The 24,335-nt window shown below is 26.8% G+C and overlaps 1 protein-coding gene across 1 annotated transcript in view; it reads left to right on the top strand.

Annotated features, from left to right (window-relative positions):
• LOC101238094 (protein kintoun) overlaps window positions 1-24,335 on the top strand; it is a 67,359-nt gene that overhangs the window by 27,554 nt on the left and 15,470 nt on the right. The window contains exons 4-15 of the mRNA XM_065813820.1: window positions 277-454; window positions 2,068-2,132; window positions 8,134-8,215; window positions 15,691-15,764; window positions 15,833-16,026; window positions 16,138-16,195; window positions 16,294-16,374; window positions 17,124-17,442; window positions 17,945-18,069; window positions 19,631-19,840; window positions 19,912-19,965; window positions 20,195-20,380. Coding sequence (XP_065669892.1) covers window positions 277-454; window positions 2,068-2,132; window positions 8,134-8,215; window positions 15,691-15,764; window positions 15,833-16,026; window positions 16,138-16,195; window positions 16,294-16,374; window positions 17,124-17,442; window positions 17,945-18,069; window positions 19,631-19,840; window positions 19,912-19,965; window positions 20,195-20,380 — 1,626 coding nt within the window. The remainder of the gene's footprint in view (window positions 1-276; window positions 455-2,067; window positions 2,133-8,133; window positions 8,216-15,690; window positions 15,765-15,832; window positions 16,027-16,137; window positions 16,196-16,293; window positions 16,375-17,123; window positions 17,443-17,944; window positions 18,070-19,630; window positions 19,841-19,911; window positions 19,966-20,194; window positions 20,381-24,335) is intronic.

Genomic DNA, 24,335 nt, shown 5'->3' with positions numbered 1-24,335 from the left:
ATTTTTTTTGAACTGGTCTAGTGTTCAGTGTACAGAAAATGTTTGCTTCCTTCAACAATCTAGATTACACATTGTTGAAGGAAGCAAAAAATAGGTTTATTTATTAAATACTTCAATTTTTCACTGGTAAAATGCTAACACTTATCACAAATAAAGGTCTTTGTCATAAGTGAGTCTAAAAGTACAGCCAGCTGTTACTTACCTGATGATTACTTTTTGTGGTTACAGTAGTCAAATCAGTTAGTGTTAAAATTAAATTTTAATTTTTTTTTATAGTCTGGTTTTGTTGTAAAAACTGTTTGCTTAAAAGACAATCTAAAGACTTTTATAAACATTTGCACTAGCCCTGAAGTTGGTGAATACTCGTCTGAAAAAGGAGTTCAAAATGGTTTATCTGGTTTACATGTTAAACTACCCCATAGTCTTGTTCCGTGTAGAAAGGATTATGATAAAGGTTTGAATTAATATAATAATGAATAGCTGTAAAATGTTATTGAAATATTATTATAATCATTGATATGATTGTCATATCATAACCATCAACTGTTGTAGTCATTATCATTATCATTAGTAGTCATCATGTGTAGTCATTATCATTATTATTGTTATAAACATTCTAATAATCATATATGATAAAAATTGTATCAATAATAATAATGTATATAATAATAATTTCATTTAGGGTTTCATTTTTGTTTTATGTTATTTGTTTGATTTAATTTTTTTAACACCTAACTTTAATTCTGTTTAGCGAAACTTTATTGTTTTAGTTAAATGCAATAGGTCATTTTTAAAATTTTCCACCCCAAATTCTCAAACAAACCCCAATTTCAATTAATAACAGGCTGAACCAAAACTCCTCTAATGAAAATGTATTCAATTTCTCTGAACAAATTTTTCAAGATGCCCTTAGAAAAAGTGGTTTTCAAAATTTGGAACTAAAATTTGACCCTGAAAAAAAGAATACAAAATAGTGAAATAGAACTAGAAATGTAATTTGGTTCAATGCCCCATATAACAAATATGTTTCCACTAACATAGGAAAAGTGTTTTCAAAATTGGTCGATAAGCATTTCCCGCCCTCTAATAAGTTAGATAAAATTTTTAGCCGAAATTAAAATTAGCTACAGTTGCACAAAAAATATGGAAAGAATCATAAAAGTTCGCAATAATGCTTTGTTAAACAAAAATGAAATCCTAAATGAAAAAACAACAGAAAATTGTAATTGTAAACAAAAAAACAATTGTCCAATAGAAATTGTTTATCAAAAAACGTTGTATATAAATGTTTTGTTTCCTCTAAGAATTTACCTGATAAACAATATTTTGTCTTAACAGAGGGTGAATGGAAAAAACGTTTTGCCAATTATAAGCAATCCTTTAACAATAAAAAGTATTCAAAAGACACCATGCTGTCAAAATACATATGGGAATTAAAATATAAAAATATTAATGAATTTAAAATGAATTGGTCCATCCTTAAAACAGCACCTGCATATAACAATATTTCTAAAAAATGCATACTATACCTACAAGAAAAATTTGAAATACTTACACAAGAATATTTGTTAAACAAAAAATCGGAATTGATTTCTAAATGCAGGCACGAAAACAAGTTTCTCCTAAAAAATTATAAAAATAGGTGAGCTCAAATAATAATTACATTAAATCCTTTGAAAAATATTTTTAAAAAAGCAGAAGTAATCAATTCTAAAGAATTCGTTTTATAATAGTGTTAGGATATTCCACAAATGTGTGACGACGTGAAAATTTACAGTAGTTAAGACATTTTCGACTTCCTGTAATTTAATTTTAGGTATTAATTGAAATTTTATTAATTTAATCATTCATTTCTGATGAGTCTTTATTGATGAAACACTGTGTTAAATGAAAAATTTTTGTTAAGTGACTTTCTGCTAATTTTATATATATATATATATATATATATATATATATATATATACATATATATATATATATATATATATATATATATATATATATATATATATATATATATATATACATATATATATATATATATATATATCTTTGTGTGTCTTTTAGCTGGAAAACAGTGCATTGTGTATGATGTGTGCTTCAATCCTAAGTCTTATGAACGAGCTCTTCATGTAAGTTTTATAAAATTATAATTATTATAGCGATAATTTGCAACTATATTTAAAGTAGCTTGATTTTCTTAAATATGTAAATACATAATTTACATATTTAAGATCTTAATCATGCCTAATTTTTCTAATAATGCTTTTATTATTTCATATTTTCATATTTTAATCTTATCAATTTTTTATATTGGTTTGTCCTTTTTTGTTGATTGCCATACTAAAATATTTTATTCTTTTATATTTATTTGTAAATAATGAACTATTAAATTATAAAAAAAACTTCTATTTTTTTATAATTTAAAACTATTTTCATCCATAATTGTTGTTTATGGATGAAAATAGTAGCATGAGCTCTTTCTTAAGTTCTATATGTGGTTCCACAGAGAACCTCATATTGTGGCTAGTCTTTTCTGTGATAGAGTGCTTTAGTGTCAAGACTGTTCAAGAATTAAAGAAAAAAAAATAAAGTTTTGTGAAACTACGATGAAGACGTATGAGGAATAATACCATTTTGAAGTCTCTGATGAGCTCCCTTCTGTAGTTGTCATACCTCAAGGCTCTCACCAACATTTTGGCACTGGTGTAAGTCCTCTTTAAAATGCACATGAGTAAACCATTGGATTGAGCAGGTCATTGTTTTTGTTATAAAGCAGTCAGGTTTTAAGGCCTGAGATGAACTGTCTATAAATATGTGCCATATAACTGGATTACATATAATGCCGATAGCTTTGAAAAGACCAGTCACATTGTTGCAAAAGCAGTCTAACTTTTTGACTGAAGAAGTTGGAAAATGTTTGAAAATTTTTCCAATCTGTAACCTGCACATTTTTATCCATCAAACTCCACAGTTAGCATCATTTTCTTCATTTAAAAATTAGTTATGGTAACATTAAAATCTAAAAAGCTTTTATTCAAAAATGACAAGCTGGAGCAACATTTTTGCATAATATTTAATAAAATGTTTTGCAAAAAAAAAAAATGATGAATATTTGGGTAGTACTCTGACATATTGTGTTAACAATATTGGTGAACTTAATGATAACAAGAACAGTATTGTTTCAATTATAATTTTATCTTGTTTGCTTTATAACAGTTTTTAAGAATTCCATACAATTTCAAAAACTAATTTGGTAAAAACATTGAAACTTTGACTCTTATTTAGTTTTTTTGTTTGTTTCTTGTGTGAGTTTCTTATAATAATAATAATAATTTTTTTTTACAAGCTATTGTGTCTTATCACGCAAAGGATTTTGTTTCATTTGATTTTATTATGTTTAAAGGAGGAATACTAAAAGTTTTTGGAATGATACTCCAATGTCAACTGTATCTTCTAATACTTCAAATCTGATTGCATAAACATCAAAGTTGCAAACAAAGGAGTTACGCCCTTTAAAGGAGTTACATCCTAAAAAACTTTAACAAAATTTTCAGCTTTTTGAATAGTTTGAAGTATAACTGGTTTAAAACATATTTTTCACTACATGTGATTGGTTTTATTTAACTCTGTGTTCTTGATTATTAAACTTATCAGCGTTATTAGTTTTAACAACATTTGTTTTTATATTTGTTTTAATTGTTGAGAGTTTTAAAGAAGCATCATAAAAACGTATTCAAATAGTTTGGCTGTCTCATCTTGTGATCTTAATGTTGATGGTTATCTTCCTATAATTCGTAAAGACTTCAATAGCCGCATGCTTGGTCTAGGCATCTACATTTGAAAGAATTCACCCATTTGTCAGGAAATTAGGTTTGAATCCACAGACTATTCTTTTATGTGCTTTTGTTTAGCACCACTTCATGCTATCTTTCTCTTTATTCTATATTGCTCTCCTTTATCTCAAGGCTGCACTTTTTGAAGTTATTTCTGATCAAATTGACCAAGCCCTTTCCCTTTATCCTTCAGCCAATATCATTGTTGTTGCTGACTTTAATGCTCATCTAACTGAATGGCTTGGCTCTAGTGTCAGTGACTTTGCAAGTTTTAAGGACCCAACTTTTGCCTTTCTTAATCTGTAACACAAATAGTCAACTTTCCAACTTGCTTTCCAGACAGTTTGAGTCATTTACCTTCTCTACTCGACTTTTTTTTGTTTCTGATGCTAGTCAGTGCTCAGTTTCTTCACATTCACCCTTAGGCACTTCTGATCACAGTTTGATCTCCTTAAAACTATTATCTCAATCTTCATCATCATCAGAATCCCCCTATTATCATACCTCTTGCAAGTACCTTGAAGGCAACCGAGACTTTTTCCATGTTTTCCTTTGTGATGGCCCTTTTTCCATGTTTCCCTTTGTGATGGCAGAAATCTTTCGTCTTCCTGCTGACCAATGTGCTTCTTATGTAACTTCTTGGATTCAGGCTGGCATAGAATCTTTTATTCTCTCTCAACAAAGTCAAGCCTCACTCTTCTCCATGGTTTTGCTAAAGCCTGCTATTCTTGGGTCACAAAATCTTGTACTTCATCTTAAAAGTTAGTCTCCAGAAACTTCTGGAGAATCTTGTCTATAATATAAACAGTGTCTATAATAAGGGCAAATCTGTTATTCTACCTACCACATCCTACCTGATGTATCCAAAAAATAGGTTGATTCATTGCTTGACATTTGTATAACCCCAGCTTCTGTATCTTAAGTGATTTCCTCCTTAGAGTTGTCCTCGATGGACAGCAGTCTTCTTCATTTCCTCTAAAGTTCGGGGTTCCTCAAAGTTCTCTCCTTTGTTAATTATATAAGACATTCTTTTCAAGAATGTCTTATAAAATTAACAAAGTCAAAGAAATCATTGATATCTGTTGATTCTGATCTAATTGTATATGGCATTTATATAGGTATGTATATAGAGATGATTAGTAAAATCAACTGGATTTTTCAAAAAGACAACACAGTATACATAAATACATATAAATATAAATATAGGGGAAGACAGGTCAAGATGACAAATATTTTTAAAATCCTTAATTGCAAAACTGTTAGTGATGAAACAATAATAAATTTTGTCAGTATTTTTTTTCTAATAATGATATTTTCCATTACCTGCATAAGTTTTCAGTATGTAAGTAGAAAAGTTTGTAAGTAATGATATCTTCCATTACCAGCATGAGTTTTCAGTTTGTAGAAAAGTTTACAATAAAAATTAAAATAAATTTGTTGCTAATGTGATCAGGGCAAAATCTAGTACTATGTCTTTTACATTTCCAACTTTATTAAATTTCAGAAACTGCAAACTTCTTTACCTAAAGATAAAAACTACATTGACTAAGGGTTGGAACAGCGTTCTTTTTTAAATTTATTCTACTTTTCCATAGTAATAAATTAGTTAACTATTTGATTGACTGTAAGTTGTTGTATTAGTTTTTAAATTCATAAACTGTTTTTGAAAACACTAAATCATTAGGTAGCATGTCCAATGTGGCATTATTCTGATGTTAAAGAAGTGGTTCATGGTTACTTTTTTTTACTAAATTACCTGTATTTTTTGTATGATTCTCTTTTGATTGATGGATCATTTAAAGTTAAGGAAAAAGCTGATGCGTTAGGCACCCTTTAACTTTGTTTATGTTTAATTTAATTTTGAAATATTGAATGAGGTTGCCTCTAATTCTTCTGGTTTGTAGACTTTCTAATCTTAGAATTGATAAATATTTTTCATATTATTTGTGCTTAAGACCTGCTACAAGTTTTGTTCCTCTTTGTTGAACTTTAGATTTTTATAAACTTTAATATTTTTTATTTGATTAGTGTTTTTATTTTTAATTAGTTAATCATTTCTATTTGATTGGTGTTTTTATTATTAAGTAGTTAGTTCAGGTAGGTGCTGTTGAATGCTGTGTTTAGATATAAATAGTCTCCTTTTTATACATTTTAATAATTTTTTGATTGTTTTTTGTATAGTATGTGAGTCTTTTATGTAAAAGTCCTAAGTGAGAGTTGAATGGAGGCAGTTTCTTACGATAGAGAATTAGATCATTTATGTTAACCGTGTCTTATGTTAACTGTGTCTTATGTCTTATGTGGTTCAGTTTTTATTGTAATGAGTGTAGTTAGGTAAGAAAATAATAATCTTTTTGTCAAACCAGATGTGTTATCTTTTTGGCTCAATTATACAGATGTTATCTTTTTGGTTTTCTTTAGCCAGTATCAATTCAAATTCCTCCTATTTATTGTTTGGTAAGGTTACATTGGAATAGAAGTATTTTTAATTTTTTTATTTAGCATTTGAATTCCTGAATTGAGTTACAACACAGTTTTGATTTCAAACCATTTAAGTTCATTTAAACAGACTTCCCAATAGACTTTTTTTGCTGTTGTGTTCATTGTAATGTTTTCTCCTTGTAATGTTGCTTGTTGTAATGTTGACCAGAAAAAATGTTTCATGATCAAAACTTTAAATGATTATAAATTTGCTAGATTAATTTCTACTAGTTAATTTCAACTTTTGCAATTTATAATTTAGTTCCAGCAATTTTATTTATGAAAGCAGCTTTTTTGGTGTTTTTCCGAGTTCATTTTCGAATAGTAGTTCATTTTCAGTTTTGTCTTTGTAAAAGGATTTTTTAAATTATAAGTTTCTTATATTTTTTTGATTTACTAATTACTAATTTTTGAGTATTTATGTTGTTCAATTCTATTAAAAGTAGATCTGGTCATTCTTCTTGTGTTTTTTTTTGTTTGTTTTTTTTTGTTAGGAGTATTATTCTTGTTGTATTTTTTTAATGATAGGTTGACACTGATTGCTTTTAGCATTTTTTCGTTGCTTTGTTCATTGTTTTCTATGATTCTATTTTTGTCTTTAAACTGTTGTTGTTAAACTCAGATTTTAAACATCACTGCAACTTCTGTTTCTTTTGATTTTGGTAAACTTTATTTTGTTGCTTTGTCTGCATTAGAAATCATTACTCATTCATCTTCTAACAATTTTGTTTGTTTTAGGAGTCTTATAATAGTTAATGATATTTTTCCACACCATTTGTGAATATTTTTATTAACATCATCAGTCATACCAGTAATTGCTGGCTAATTTGCCTTTTCTAAACATCCATAATCTATTTCTAATATTATTATACTGATATATAAGGGCACTACCACTCTAAATACAAGTGGATTTCCTCTTATGTCTTTTTTAGGAGGGCTACAACCTGAATAATAGTAGATTGCCTTATTACTTAGGAACTAAAAAGTTTCAGCGTTGTTGTTTTTTTGGGTTGTTTTTTTTTTTTGGTTGGGTCTTCAGTTGTTCACATGTTTTAAATTAAAAGACAACTTAATGCAGAAACTATTAAAATAGTTCAAGAAACTAATTAAATTGAACTGTTTTTTAAAAAACTACAATAAGGCAACTTTTTATTTAAACTAAAATTAAATTTTTTTTTAATTTTATCTCAAAATTTTCTTTTATTGTTTTTTTCTTTTTCTTTTATTAACTGATTTATTTATAAATTGGCACAATAATTATAATTAAGAGTTATTATAAGTAAATTAAGGATCTAAGTAAATTTAAAATTTTTTTTTTTTGCTCTAGATTAAAATTAAACTAGTTAAATGTAATTTAAGCAACAGCCATCTGGTGTAATAATTTGATGTTAGTAAAGAACTAGAATGCAAGAAATTTTAATTTGAAAACCTAAATTTTTTATTTATTTTTAATTTCGATTTTGAACTATAACAAGTATTAATAATATATTTTAGAAATGCAGTATTTAAAAAAATTATTAACTCTGAATTTAAAAATTATTAAATTTTAAAAAATTGATTTTAAAATTGTTTTGATAATGTTTGGAAAAAATGTTTTTGATAAGTTAAATTTCTCCATTTTTAATTTCACAACGCAACTTTTTGAAACTTTAAAAAAGTTTTTTTTTTTATAAAGTGTCTTCACGTCAATATCTGAATACTTAATCTTAAGTAACTTGTTCAACATTAGGTAATGATTATGTATAAAATAGATAAAATAAAGTGTTAAAAAAATAAAATGGTATTATAAATTGAATTTAAAAAATTTTATTTATAGGATGAAGCTTTTCGTTCAATTTTAATTGACACTTCATTTGATGCTATAGAAAAACAAGCTGGCATTAGTTTTGACAGAAAGAGTGAGTGTGTTTTTTAACTATTAGAATAATTATACTTTGCTATTAGTTCTTTTTACTATTATAAGGTATTTGGTTAAAAATGCTTTTGATTTAAATAAAATGTTTTAAATGATTTAAATAGCATGAAGTATTTATATAATTTTTATGTGGATGAATCCTCTAATTAAGATTTATAATGGTAAAATTTTAATAGATGCAGCACTCAGCATGTGTGGTGCTGCTCACAGGCACATGTGTGATGAACACAAGATGTTTACAAGTATATGTGTGATGAACACAAGATGTATGATGCACATAAGAACTGTTTTATGCTACAGTTCACAAGGGTTTTGTTGCAGTAACAAAATATATTTTCCAATCTATTGATTTTCTGCATATTAACACAATTAAGGTAGCTACTAATAGATGATTGGAAAAAAAAAATTGACTATTAAAATTGATTGTATTTATTTTATATGCAAATTGCAAAATGATTTAATTTTTGTGCCTTTTTTTGTTGTTTTTTGTTTTCAAATTTTTTTTTTAAAACGTCAAATAAATACAGTATTAAACATTGAGTAATAAGTTTGTTCTTTGATGGTAGCTAATGGTTACAAAATGGTGGCTAGACTAATGATGGCTAGATTAATGATGGCTAGACTAATGGTTACAAAACAATTGCTATATGTACATTCTGATCATTGACAATTCATTTTAATGTGATATTCTGCTATATCTTTAAAATCTTTAAAAGCAGTTTATGACAGTAGATTAAAAAATAATTTATAGGAAAGTATGGATATTATTGCAATGTTACCCTTACAGAAAATTTCCATGGAAAATCTATTTATAAAAACCATGGAAAAACCATGGGTATTTGGAACACGTTTTCATGGAAAACCCATGGGTCATACATGGAAAACCCATGAGTTTTCTAATGAAAACCTATGAGTTTTCTGTGGAAAACCCATGAGCTTTTTGCGGAAAACCCATGAGCTTTTTGTGGAAAACCCATGACCTTTCTGCGGAAAACCCATGAGCTTTTCATGGAAAACCCATGAGTTTTCCATAGAAAAATTTTCCAAATAGCCATTTTTCCATCCATTGAAAAACCATGGAATTTCCATCTTTCCAAGGAAAGCTTGTGGATATCCAATGGTAAAATAGCATGTTTTGTTTTCAAGTTTTTTTGATCTAATGTTATTTGAATTTGTTTTATGCTTCACAAAGGTTTTGTTGCAGTAACAAAATAAATTTTCTAATCTATTGATTTTCTGCATATTAACAGAATTGAGGTAGCTACTAATAGATGATTGGAAAAAAAAAGTTTGACTATTAAAATTGATTGTATTTATTTTATATGCAAATTGCAAAATGATTTAATTTTTGTGTCTTTTTTTGTTGGTTTTTGTTTTCAAATATTTTTTTAATATGAATTGTCATATTAAATCATAAAAAGCAAATTTTATCACGCATGTCGCTATAAGTGCTATAAGCTATATATATCATGTTTCGCTAATATTCTTTTAATCTATGGGATCGCTTTCGCCAAATAAAATCAATAAACAAAATAAAATTTAAATCTTGTTGAATCCTACAAATCTTTGAAAAATAATAGCTATAATGCACCTAAAACATTAAAACTTGACTTCACTACAAAATTTAATGCATGCATATGTATAAACATACTGATAATAAACAAAACAAATAATTACAAGTAATATAATACTATAAGTGATATACATAGTGATATTCATTATTGTTTTCACCACAGTTAGTCTCATTGTCCATTTCAACAATCTAGACAATACATCATACAACTATTATATACATACTAACTAATTTTTTTTATTTACTTATTCATTTATGCTTATAATTATTATCTATTATAACTTACTTTATAATTACCCATTTATAAATGTTGCCAAATGTTGGGCAACATTTTTATAGAAAAAAGTACCAATAAATATATCATTATTTATAAATAACAATTATAAGATTATTACCTCTTTTTCGCCCAAGCTATCTGCATGATGTACAACATCGTTTATAATTCCAGTCAAACATTCCTATATGTAACTTAAATAAAATGATAAATTTAAAATAAAAAGATTTACGCCAACTAATACATATATAAATGTTTATATAGAACAAAGCAACAACAAATATTGTATTACTTATAAATTGTAATTTAAAAAAAAACTTACTTCTTCGTCTGAGCTATCTGCATGATGTACAACATCATTTACAAACATGTTTTCTTCACGTCCTTGCCATCTTTATATATATTATAAAACACAGAGTTTGTAAGTGTATGGCTAAATAAATGAACTAAAAATTTATATTGCCAGTCAAACCTGCCTGCTGATAATGTAGTAATTTAAATGAAATGATAAAGTTAAAATAAAAGAACTTATGCACACACTATTAAATTCTAAAATTTATTATATTTTTACTTTACTATTTAAAACATAGTGAATATAATATATATGTATTTTATTACATATAGTAATGTAAAAATGTAATAAGTATTAAAGTGTGTACATAAATTAGTTTATTTTTACTTAAGATGAGCACTTCACATTAGTTAAACATAAACAAATAAAAATAATTGTATTATAACAAGTAATAATGTATTATTTATAAACATTGCTTTTATATGATTATATTTAACTGTAAAGTAAAATCTTGTGCATTAACTTCCCTTTCTGATATTTTTAAAACATTACTGAAATTTTCCTTCTCCAACTAAGTTGTTCTTGGAACATCCTTACAAGTTGAATCCTAAAGGTTACGTTTATATCTTTTCTGGTTAATTCAATTTCAATTCACCATTTTATTTAGACAGCTTTGAACTATTTTTAAAAATATTAAATGCATATAAAAACTGACAATGTTATGAATAATATAAATGATGAACAACATTATTTATATTGCCAGTTAAACCTGTTGGCTTATAATGTAGTAATTCAGATAAAATAATAAAGTAAATATAAAAGAATTTATACACAAACTATTACATTATTTACATATTCTTATAATTCTGCTATTTAATAGAAAAGAAAAATAACATAATAAATATCACTACTAGATCTAAAATTGAATAAAACATCATAAAATAAAGCTTTTTAATACTTAATAAACATTTACCATACAAAAAAGTGTTTTAATTTCAAACATTTTTATGCAAACTAAAGCCATTAAAAAAAAATTTAAAAAGATAGTACTAGTTATCTTATGTACATTAGTTATCTAATCTTATCCGAAACACTGCTTATCTAAGCTTATCTAATATATTAGATAAGTTTTATAATAATAATTATATTCGTTTCAATGTACATTAGATAACAAGTGTATTAATACACTAGTTATCTAATGTACATCAAAACTAAAATATTTGTTGTAAACCAAATAAACATTAAAAATCAAACTGATTCACTTGATATACTTGCTATACTATTGCAAGTTATGCAAAGTAAGCAAAGCTTCTGGCAATAGCAAGAATAAGTATATGCATAAATAATGTATATTTAAATATATAAATAATAAATATATTTATGCATTTTATAATGCATTACAATATGATAATATCCAGATACATAAAGACAGTATAGGCCAAGACTAAGACCAAGACATTTTGATTCAATACCAAGACTAAGAACAAGACAGTTAAACGAGTCTCGAGACAGACATCTCTGATAATATCTTCTTATGATGCCTTACAAAATGCATACATTTATCATATTCTAAATATTGCAAATATGTCTAGTTGTTTATGTCTGTATGTTTAGTTTGAATCATATTAAATGTGATGCATTATAAAAAACATAATTTATAGTCTTATTAAATACAGAAAAACAGAAGAATGCAGAAAATATTGTTTACTTAAGTTAGAAATAATTGTAACTCTATTAGTTATGACAGCATCTTTAAAAGCGCATTTGTAAAACCCATGGTGCAATATAAGCTATGAAAAAAAAAAAACCCATTTCAATTTTCATGGAAATTCCATTGGATTTCAATTTTCATGGAAATTCCATGGAATTTCTGTTTTCTATGGGAAAATCATGGTTTACTCATAGAATTCCATGAGTTTTCCATGGAATACCCATAATATTCTATGGAATATTTCCGTAAGGGTACTGTAGCATATTTTTATAACTAGAAAAGTTTTTTTTTTTTAGTTTATGTACTTATTACATATATAATATAAAAACCACCTGCATTTTTACTTAAACAGCAAGTATATTTTAATTTTAACTAAAGTCCCCACAATTACTCTCTTAATTTTTTCATTATTTACAATTATGTTTTTAGTTCCAAATAAAAAGATGAAGTCATGTTATAAAAGTAACTAATACATTACGCTTTCAATAAAAATGCTCAACTCATACATAAAATTACAATTTAAATAAAACAATAAAAGTATAAACAAAAATATGGGCGAGCAGGTTATTGCAGAAATAATAATTTAAATTTTGTGCTCGAAGTAAACTTCCAGAGTAAAAAAACTTGTTTTTTTACTCTGGAAGGCAGGAAGCAAAATTTGCAAAGCAGTGAAAGGACAGCTTCATAATTCAAATGTTTACCGGCTCATCAAAGATCTAGAAAGATGGAAATGGTAAACTGAAGCAGACAGATCCCAAGAAGATTTGTAAGAACTAAAGAACTTCAAAATTCTGTTAACTGCAAAGTGCAACAAAATCCAAATTAATCAATATCTAGCTTAGGTAGAGAGGCTTGTGTGTTAAGGAGAACACTGCAACAAGTTATCCATGAAGATTAAGGTATAAAGAGCTTTTTAAAGTCAAATAGGCAACTTTTGAGTGAGACTACAAGAGCTAAACGACAAAAAAGCAGCTTTTAGAATGGTTCAAAACCCACCCAAGTGTTTCAGTTGTCTACAGGGACGAAAAAATCTTTATAGTCAAGCCTGAGCCCAACAGATACAACAACAGAGTTCTAGGGAACTCTAGAATAACAGTTCCATTAGAAATTTGAACTATATCAAGAAGACAGCACCCTATAGAGTGATGGTAAGGGGTGGAGTTTGTTCAGATAGCTTCAAAACTCCACTTGTCTTTGTTCCCAAAGGTTTCAAGGTGAACCAAACAACTTATGTTGACTTTATAAAAGCTTGCTGCCTCGGGCCAAGAAGAAGTTCAGTAATGATCCATGGGCCTTCATGTAAGATTTTGCACCTGCTCACAGTGCTCACCCTTACTTGTGGTGGCTGGACATATAGCCCCCTTCTAGCCCAGATATGAACCCTTTGAACTTTGCCATTTAGGGCTTCATGGAGTCGAAGAAGTCCCTCAAAGTATATCCAAATTTGGCAGTTCTCAATGCAGATGTAACAAAGGTATGGAAGCATCTGTGTCCAGATATGGTGCGACGAAGCTCCAATGCAGTGCTTGTGGGTCTGAAGAGTGAAGTAGTGTACAGAGAAGGCTATATTAAACAAAATTGAACTTTTTATGTAGATTAATATTTTATTTTTCTGTAATCAAATTTTCAGTGATGTAATACAAATGGTTTTTATTTCCTGCGCACCCCTGTATACATTTAAATAATAGTAATAATGATTTTATAAAAATAGAAAAATATTGAAAAACTAGCTTCATCATCTTTACATGCTGCTTTTGTACAATTTTTTAAGTGTTTTGTTATTGTTTTTTTTTTTTACATGTCAGTTATTATTTGTCAGTTTTTATAGCAGCTATATATCAATGGTAATCATTTTTTTCACCTTTTTTACCAGACAAGATTTCCTAAGAACAAAAAAAAATTTATAGCAATAAATTGGTACAAAAGGTCTGGTGCTCATAACTCTTAGATTACTAAATTTCAGAAGTTTCAGAGACTTTTGAAAAATCTTTAATAATATTGTTAACAAAATCCAATATTCTATTTTCTTTTCTTTTGCAAATGCCATTCTTGTTAACTCTCCCAATGATTAAGATGATTTTTTTGCAATGAACTTTCAATTATTCTCCTGATTATTATAAGCATACTCTGCCTGACATCACTTTTTTTTTTGTTAATTCTTTTTATTTATTTTTTTTTTAAGTCTTATTAACAATGCTGTGGAGTCTTTAATCAGAATGCTCTTGATATCTTGATCCTTTAAATTTTTTTCTGAGAAATAGTATGGTTCTAATTTAGATTTGTTAACAATAATAACCAAACAGTTTTACTGTGTGTTAGATAAAATCAGTGATGTAAAGATCATTGCTTTTATCTCAGTCTTTTGACCAAAATTTCTGCACTTGGATGAAACACTGGATGGCCTTTCTGATGTTAATCTGTTTTGCTGATAAGGACTGAATATTTTTATTTCAATATTACCATCAGAACCATCAGAAAGATGTTTACGAGCTTTCATACCTGCAAATAATTTAGAGGTTTTATATCATAAGTTTGCTTTTCTTAGGTGAGTTGTCTTTACCACAGATAGCCTGATGCAGTGGCTGGTGAATTTTAATTCAAATAAAAAAGGTATTTTTAGTCCAAAAAAAAGGCATTTTTAGCCGATCATGCTTACAATAAGTTTGATATTACATCTACCTAATTGCAATTTACTGAATAAATAAAATTTTAAAGTCATATCCTTTTACAGTGATTGCTCTAAAAACTTTTATCTTTCAATGAACATTAGTGCTTTTGAATTCTTTCATCCTTTTTTTTGTATTTAAGTTGCTCTCCATCTTTTGTTGATGATTTTCTTGCTCGTTAACCTTAATAAATTAATTTGTGGTTTCCTACAGCTTTCTTAAAAGTGAATTTATATTACTTAAAAAAAAATTCTTGATCTCATTCTGCTCTTGATTAATACCTGATTTTTAGGCAACATTATCCAAAGCATCATTTGCAAAGCCAATCCTTAACCCTTTTCATTCAAATGCTGTTTTGAGTTCTCTACTCTGTTAAAAAAATGAAAATAACAGAAGCGTCCTTAGCATTTATTACATATATACCAAAACATTGAGCATATATATATATCATAGCATTAAGTTTTTTAAATTTAATTATGTTAATAAAATGAATGCAAAATCATTTCTTTTTATGTTTATAAAAATGTATATAAATAAATTTTAAAGACGGTGGGGGTGGGCCCTTTTATTAAAATTTTCTAACATTTAAAACCAATATAGAATTTCTTATTTTAAATTTACTTATTAGAAATTAGAAATATTATTGTGAAAATTTTAAAATTTATCTACATATTTCAAATAGGTTGCTACTGTATAGAAAGCAGGATTTCTATTTATTTTTATTTTATATTTTTTTGGTTTTAAAATTGATTAAAAAAAAATTAAGATTTGTATATAAAGAAAATTTCAAACAAGATTTAAGTTCATTATAACTCAACTGTATCTGTTTAATTAGTTACATTAAATCAGAGTTTAATTAAACCAAAGTTAATTAAAGCAAAGTTTAATTAACTAGCTAGTCTACTTTGTAAAGTGTTTCAAATAGTGCTTTGTTATTTACAGACAGAAAATTTCCAAAAATGAAGTACAAAGGGACTCCTCAACCTTCCATTCTCCGCTCTACAGAATTGAAGCAGGTAAATTAGTTTGTTTTACACTGATAACAACAGTTTTTATAATGTTTTATTTCAACATAATTTTGTAGGGGGAAAATAAGGAAACTTCAGGTTTTAACTATCCAGCAAGAAATATAGAAAAGAAAAACTCACAAAAAGTTAAAAAAGATTCTGAACTAAAGTCAAAGGAAAATCATTCCACGAGTACCAAGTTACCCATCACCCCTAAATTTAATATAATTCACAGAGGTTTCTTTGATATGCAAGACTTCACAAACACAATGCAAGTTAATTAGTTTATATTAAAATTTTATTTCATTTAATTATTCTGTGTTTAATTAAAGCCTTAGTTGACGATTACAGCTTTCTGATTAATGTTTCATTATTTATTTAGTGTTAGTAAAAGTAGAGATCCAAAAGAATTGGTTGTGGAAATATATCTTCCATTAGCAGTACTATTTTTATTGTCTATATAAAAAGGTGTTTTGTATTCAAATATATTCAACAGTTATAATATATTCAATAACACAATGTGCATTGTTGTTTACAGGAAGCAGCATCTGGTATTGATTTAGATATTTTCGAGAAACAGCTTGTTTTAAACTCAAACAATCCATCATATCACTTAGATGTATCTTTCATATTGATTTTGTTTTTTGTCATCACATTTTTATTTTTTATTTTAAAAAGAAATAAACATCTTTAAGTTTGGTTTTATAAAATTATATTTTAAGTATTAATATAAGAATATTGAATTATTATAATTGTTACAACTATATATGCTTGTTCAAGCTAAATATGTCCAATATTCAGCCCTTGGAATTAGAAAAAAAAAGGTTGACAATAAATTACCAACCTTAAACTATATTTGGTATGCATCAGGTCAGCACTATATTTTTAACAAAAAGGTTTCACCATAACAATTTAAAAAGGAGGTCAAGAAAAAACCTCAGACATACTTTAAGGTCAGTAGTTAAGTTGGCATTGTCGATTGTTGATTCTTATTCTGAGGGCTGAAAAGATGTAAAAGTTTCGTTGAATTTCAAAATATTTACATTTGATTTTAAAAATTTGTTTGTGTTTTGTATTAAGAAAAAATAGAAGCATCTCAAAGCAAAAATGCCTCAAAACATGCATGCTTTGAAAGACTTTTAACCAAATCATTTATGTGCTGAAAAAATCATTAAATATGTTGGATAACATGACTATTTGTATTTTTGGCACCTCGTGTAGTCATCTCATCTCAAACCTTAAGGATGAAAAAGATTACCAGAGCCATATTTTTTATATTAAATTAAATTTGAGATAAGATACAAAAAGCACTTGATTGTATGTGCACGCATACACACAATTGAAGTCTAAAAGATCCTTAACTTTTAGATTAAACTTCCTTACAAAATAAATGAAAATTTAGGTTGTGCTCAGTTTGACAAAGGCAAACGCATCCTTATTGTTACATTGCCAGTCATCTCTGAGCCAAATTTTGCTATTGATACAAAAAGTTCACTTATTACTCTTGCTGATGAGAATCACACTGACCAAAATGAAGTAATTAAAAAGGACCCAGAAAATTTTATTGAGTATAATGAAACAAGAAAACATGATGAAGAGCATGGTGAAGAGAACACTCAAGTAGCAAATCTAACACCCATGAATGAACACTCTGAAAACCTTAAATTTGATTCATCAGTAATAGACTGTAAGAATAGTTTTTTTAAGTGTTCATACTTCAAAGTTCTGTTTTTTAATTTTGGTTCAAAACTGTTTGTGTTTATACATTTTAAAATGAGTAGTTGTTTTTAATCAGTAATTATGCGTAACTAATAAATATGCGTTACTTATAATTTTGGTCATAATAAACATGGTTTTTAACTCTTTTTCTAATTCCTGGTTTTGAATTTCTTTTTTAATACAAGATTGAAACTGACAAATAAAATTAAAATAAAGTTACTGGTAGTTTTTAGTTGTTACATTCTTCTAAAGTAATGACCAAGATTTTGTGTTAGAGGAATCTTTATCCTCCTAAAACCCACATGATCTTCCTAAACCCCATCTCATCTTCCTAAAACCCACCACATCTCATAGAACTAAATTTTGTGTTGTTTCTAGTGTGTCAGAAAAAAGTTTGTTGCAAATTTGTTATAAAGTTTTGTTTTGTTTAAAAAATATTCTTAAAAAAATTAATAATTTTATCTTATTAGATTTACCAGGAACTTCTCAATTGCCCCCGTTTTCATGCCATCAAACTTTAGAAGAAGTTTTAATATTAATTACTAGACAAGATATTAAAGTCGAAGATCTTTCAATTGGTTTTACTGAACATCAGGTATTAAGTTTTTTATTTGTTATTTTGTTTTTTTGTTAGAAAAATAACTTTAGTCTGTAACTGTGACTTCCTGAGAACTTCAAGTTATTTTAAAAAAAAAAATATTTGTTTTGTCTGAAAGTAAGGTTTTGGTTGCATTCTTCAAATTATACATCACAAATAGTAAAATAAGGCTAGATGACAGATATTTAGTAAAATAAGCCAAGATTACAGACTTTTAGTAAGATAAGGTAAGATAACAGATATTCGAGAAAGTTAAACCAAGATTACAGACTTTTTAGTTACTACTATTTATGATAAGTAATTTTTAGAGATGTAAGAGTTAATCCTAAAATCTGCTTTGAAGGACTTGCCACTTTAATATTTCTAGGAATAATTCTATTTCATTATTGTATTGTAAGAAAGTTATTAAGCATAAAATGAGTTCACACTGTTACTGAAAAGAAACCTAAAATCTCTTGATAAAAAAGAAGGTTAAATTGGTGCATAGAAAACAGGAAAAAAGTTTGAAGTCATGAAAGTTATTTTGAAAAATTAAAAACCAAACCAGACTGTCAAAGGAATGTTTTATGAAAAATACAATAATAAGTTTGTTTAACAGTATAAAACAGTATTTTTATATGACTTTAGAACTTTTTCTTTCATAACCTTAAAATTTGATAAACAAGTTTATTTAGTGATTTGCATTATTTTATTGAATAACTTGTATGTTTATTGTCTATGTTGTATGTTAATCCCCTAATAAATGTAGACCTATACTGTTAAACTTTTGTTTAACAGTGTAGGTCTACATTTATTAGGGGATATTTTAGCTTTCAAGGTGTTATGTAATGCTGTTTAAATTTAGGTAGAATTAACGCTAAAATACAAATAGTGAGGTATTTAAAAATCCATTAATTCCATTAAGTGACTGTATAAAAATGATAGGTGATTTTTCAACAAGGTCCAATAAAAATCAAATAAAAAATATTTGGAGTGAAGTCAATAAAGAGTTATCAAATTAATATATTACTAACCTTTGTGAATTAAAATATGTTGAGAATGTATAAAGTTGCAAAAAAATTGTAACAGGTTGGTTCTATTCAAAGTATCTGCAATTGTATTCTGGCTAAAGAATACAAAAATACTAAAAGTCTTATTATTTTAAAAACACAAACTTGGTGTGTCTCAAATAATCTATATTCTTTATAACCAATGAAAATGTATTTAGTTTCTAGTTTATGATTTTTTTTTTCTACTAAAAAAGTATATTTTTTTTTTAGTTTGTAAATATAGAAATTTAAAAAAATTAAAAAAGTTATTATTCTTTTTTAATTATGTTTTGGTATAAAGCATGCATCTAAACTTTTAATATAAAGTATGCGCCTAAACTTTTAATATAAAGCATGCGTCTAAACTTTTGAAAGCAATTATAATAATGTAATAAATTTTGTAACTAGCTAAAATACACTGTAATAACCTTGCTTTAAAATGATTTAATTCATAGTTTGACTTATGACTGATAAACATGACCTGTAGTTTTTTTCTTTGATATATATGATTTCTCTCTGTCATTTTATAGGTTTGTGTGAGTTTTTCTCAAAATTCAAATGAAAAAACCTCATTAGAATGGAGTATGGTTATTCGATCTGAAGACAATGATTTTTTTGATAAAACTGATTGTGGTTTTGATATTTCCTTAGTTGGATTAGAATTACATTTACGCAAATCAGTTAGATCTATTAGATTGTGGGATAAAATCTTCATAGGAGCATCAGAAACCGAATTGAAGGTTAGCATTTTTCTATAGTATAAGTTTATTTCTTTTATTTATCAACTAAAAACTGTAAGAAATTAATTTAGATGGAAATTTTCTTAACTGAAAGTAACTCTGACTCACCTGCTCACAAGGAAGCTGTAAGTATTTTACATTAAAACAGTGGTTTCTAATTGTTAAAACAGTTGTGCATGTAATGTCTTCTTTTTTTCCAAATAATGGCCATTATTTGACGTTTATTCAAAAGTATATGAGTACATGACAGGATGGTATCTTGCTATTTGTCTTGATAACTATTAAAAATTACTTTTGTTTATCAAAAACTGTTGATTTAAAATTTTATTAAATTTTTATGTTTTATGTAAAAAGCATAATGGTATAAACTCTAAGAAACTATGTGAAAACAATAGTTCTGAACAGTTTAAAAATGATAATGCAAAATGCTTGGAAAATGTTACATTGGAGCGGTTGGAAAATCAGTTAGAGAAATTATTAATTCTCCAAGATGCTATTGGCTTTGATGATAATGTTGATAATTTTAAAGATCAAGATGAGGTATGAAATACATTCAGTTTTATTTTGTGTTTTTTATCATGAATGTTGTATAAAATAAATTGTTACTTACCTTAAAACATTTTCTTAAAAGATTTTATATGTGAAACCAAACATATTTTTATAAATAATAGTTAAAAAAACTGATTCAGGATTCAACATTTAAAAACTGACAAAATTGGGAATAATTGTGCAAACAAATATACTTCACACTTAATTATAGCATGTTCCGAAAATTGGCTAAAATGTAAAGAGTTAATATAAGTATTAAAATTTAATCAATGTAAATATAAAAAATTTATGTCACATAAAATATGGGTCTGATAGGTGCTAAAAGAGACTAACTCTCATATCAATGCATGGTAAAAAAGTGCAAACTTTACAGAGATTATGACATTGATCTAATAAAATCAGTTTAAGAATTTTTTAATTATCAATCAATTTATTACTTACTTGGGATAAAATAATTGGTTTTATTAACATTTCTGTGATTTTCTTTTTTACTTTGATCTTTAGAAAGAATAAAGTTGTGCCTTTTTTTGAGAGCATAAACTAGCTTAGATACTTTGTTTAACAGACTTCACAGCATGTTTAATTGATTGAGAGTTGTTTGTAATATATGTAAGTGGTAAAACCTCTCCAGATTCTTTTGTGTTCATCAGATCAACAGATAAAAGACTAATTGTAGTAGGAGGTTCCACCTTAATTTGACATACTTGCACTAGGTCATTCCAACATTTACAATCTTCATAATTGATTTGGGTTTAATCTTCGGGAAAAATTATTTTATTTCTTTTCTTTATCTATTAAACACAGTTTTACTTTTTTAAACTTCGTGTTTTTGTAGATAATGCAAATTAAAAATAGAATTTTTTTTTTTATTAAAAAAAAAGTTGCTACTATTATGATGGTTTGTTTACAATGTTTCAGATAGTCATTCCGGGTATCTTGGTATGCTTTGCGCTAGTTTTAACTCTACATAAAATTTTTTACAAACCAAATGAATTTTTTTACATAAAGGGTGTTCTAATGTTCTAAAATCTCCTTTTTCTAGATTTTTATAAATTTTTTTAATTTGCTAGTTATTTTTTAAGAAAACAAAGTACAAGTAAGGCTTCAAAGATACATTTGCATTTAGGGTAACTTTGAATACTATTAAACTGAATGTCAATTTTAATCTTTTTATTCTAAAAAGTTGTTTAGATTTCTTTGTATTGCATTAAAATAATTTTTAAATACATCTAATAAGAATATTTTGACAATAAACATACAAGTTATTCAATAAAATAATGCAAATCACTAAATAAACTTGTTTATCAAATTTTAAGGTTATGAAAGAAAAAGTTCTAAAGTCATATATAACTCTCTACTCATAAACATCATTTACTATAAAAAAAATAACAGTATTTAAGGTTTATAAAAAATTTATTTTTGGATCAAATGTGGACAAACAAACAAACAATGGCCAAAAAAAATGAAGGATTGCTGTCGACTGGAGCCACTAAACCAGTGGTTCTTAACCTTTTTGAAGTCAGGGAGCACTTTTGATCATGACAAAAATTTGGGGAACACTGAAATCAAGGAGTAAAAAAACAAATACACATACATACGACTTTTATTGAAAATAAAAGATTATAACTTTTTAAAACTAACAGTTTAAAATGATAATATGACAAACAAATTGTTAATAAACATAAATTTAATAAGTAAAATAATAATATTGAGCAAAATTTAATTCAGAAAAATAAAAAGATTTAATGTGAAACCCGAGCTTGATGGTTTTTACAAATTTCAGTGATATTAGGCCTAATTTTAGAAAAAGCTACTCTCAATTCTTCATCCAAATTAGTAAGTGTTGCTCGTTTTTAAGTTTTTATGTTGGTGACTATCAAGAAACCGAGTTCACACAAATATGATGTTGAAAATTGCAACAAGATTTTAAGTGCCTTCATGAATATAGCTGAGTATTCTTCTTGCACAAAGATCCAAAATTCCTCAAGAACCATTTCGGAAAATTTCATTTTAAGTGTGCGATCCGATGATAGGTTGATTAATTCTTCTTCTTCTTGGTATGCCACCTTACTATTTGATGTATCAAACTTGGTAAAGGGATTACGTATCCAGTCATATGTTTCTATGTTTATTGATGGAAAATAAAGTTCAATATTTTCTTCTAATAAAGTTAAATGCTCTATTACTGCTGAAATAATTTCATCGGTAGTGTTATCATTAAGAGAAGGAAAGATATCTACTTTCTTCTTCTCCAACACATGATTTTTCCAAAAAATAACTTTTTTCCGAAAGGCTGTCAATTTGTCGATTGATGTTAAAAAATTTTCTTTTCTTCCTTGAAGGCTGGAGTTAACACAATTTAAATAATCAAAAATATCAGCTAAATATGCCAATTTAGCACACCAAATGTCATTTTGAAAATATTCCACAAAATCATCCATATTTTTCTTTTGGAAAAAGATCATCAATTCATCCTTCAGTTCTAAGCAATGACATACCTCTTTTCCTCTGGATAACCATCTCACTTCAGTATGTAAAAGCAAAGATTTATACTTGGCTTCCATAGAGATGCAAAGATCTTTAAAGACGTGTATTTTCAAAGGTCTCGATTTTATGAAGTTTACCATATTTACAACTTTGTCTAGCACAGGTTTTAATGCTACTGGTAATGTTTTGGACTTCAGAGATTCTCTATGCAAAAAACAATGAGTAGATATAATGTTGGCGTTTCTTTTCTTGGCACAAGTCACAAACCCTTTTAATGAGCCTACCATTGATGGAGCACTGTCCCTACAAATTCCCACACACAACTCCCATGATATTTTGAATTGTTCAAAATAGGAAGAAATAGAATCAAAGACATCTTGTTCTGTCAAACGTTCAGTAAGCTCAAGACTGCATAGAAATTGATTCACTATTTCGTTTTCATGAAGGAAATAAACGAGCCCTAGTATATGAGCTTTTCCACTTATGTCAGTGGACTCGTCAATTTGTAGAGCAAAATTCCATTTGGAAAACTTATTGGCAACTGTTTTCTCGATATCATCCAACATATTTTTAATTCTATTTTTTATTGTATTATTTGAACGAGGAATTTTCATTATTTCCATATAATTAAAGTATAATTAAAGACTCTGCTATAGTATGTGGTTTTAACTGAACAGCAATCATTTCAACACAATATGTGCAGCAAGAGCATTACTACCGCTTCCACTTGTACTCGGTCCATTTTTAGTATTTTGTTCTTCCGAATCATTCGCTTTTCGTTTGATAAGAAATTTGTCCATTATGGGGTATTACTGTAAAAACCAAAAATGATTTGGGAATTAATACAGGGCTTATTTTAATTTTTTATTAAGTCCTGAACAAAATGTCTGATTAAATTTAAATTTGGTCGGACAATGTCCGATCAAATTTTTAAGATGTTTGTTGCAAATTTTATTTTTAATTACATACCTCAGTTTATATTACAGCTGTTAAAACGTTACAATAAACTAATTTTTTATTATTAATTAAATAAGTATTTCATTATTTAATATTATTATTTTTTCATAATTTTTAAAAGTATTTTAGTTTTTTAAACACTTTTTAGATTCCGTTTAATAACGATTTTTATCATACATATTAAATTTAAAACATTAAACAAATGCGCGAATGTCTTTCGCTTTGAAGTCACCGATTTTAATAGTCATAACGACTATTAAAATCGGTGATTGCAAATCAAACAACATTCGCTGAAAAAATAAATTTTAAAGTAAAAAAAAATACGTAAAGTCTTCATTGTTTGTAAAATTATTCGTTGATTTAGTTTAAAAAAAAATTATCTATAGAATTTTAAATTAATAAAACTGTCTTAATATAATATAATTTTTTTTATGGTAACCTAAATAAAATGTAATTATTGTCAACAATCTCAAGAAGTTTTATTTCGTTCTTTCTTAAGTTT

This window comes from Hydra vulgaris, chromosome 12 (assembly GCF_038396675.1).
Source record: "Hydra vulgaris chromosome 12, alternate assembly HydraT2T_AEP".
Classification (NCBI taxonomy): Eukaryota; Metazoa; Cnidaria; class Hydrozoa; order Anthoathecata; family Hydridae; genus Hydra; species Hydra vulgaris.
Note: the sequence above shows the minus strand (reverse complement) of the source record. Positions and strands in the feature narration are given on the sequence as shown.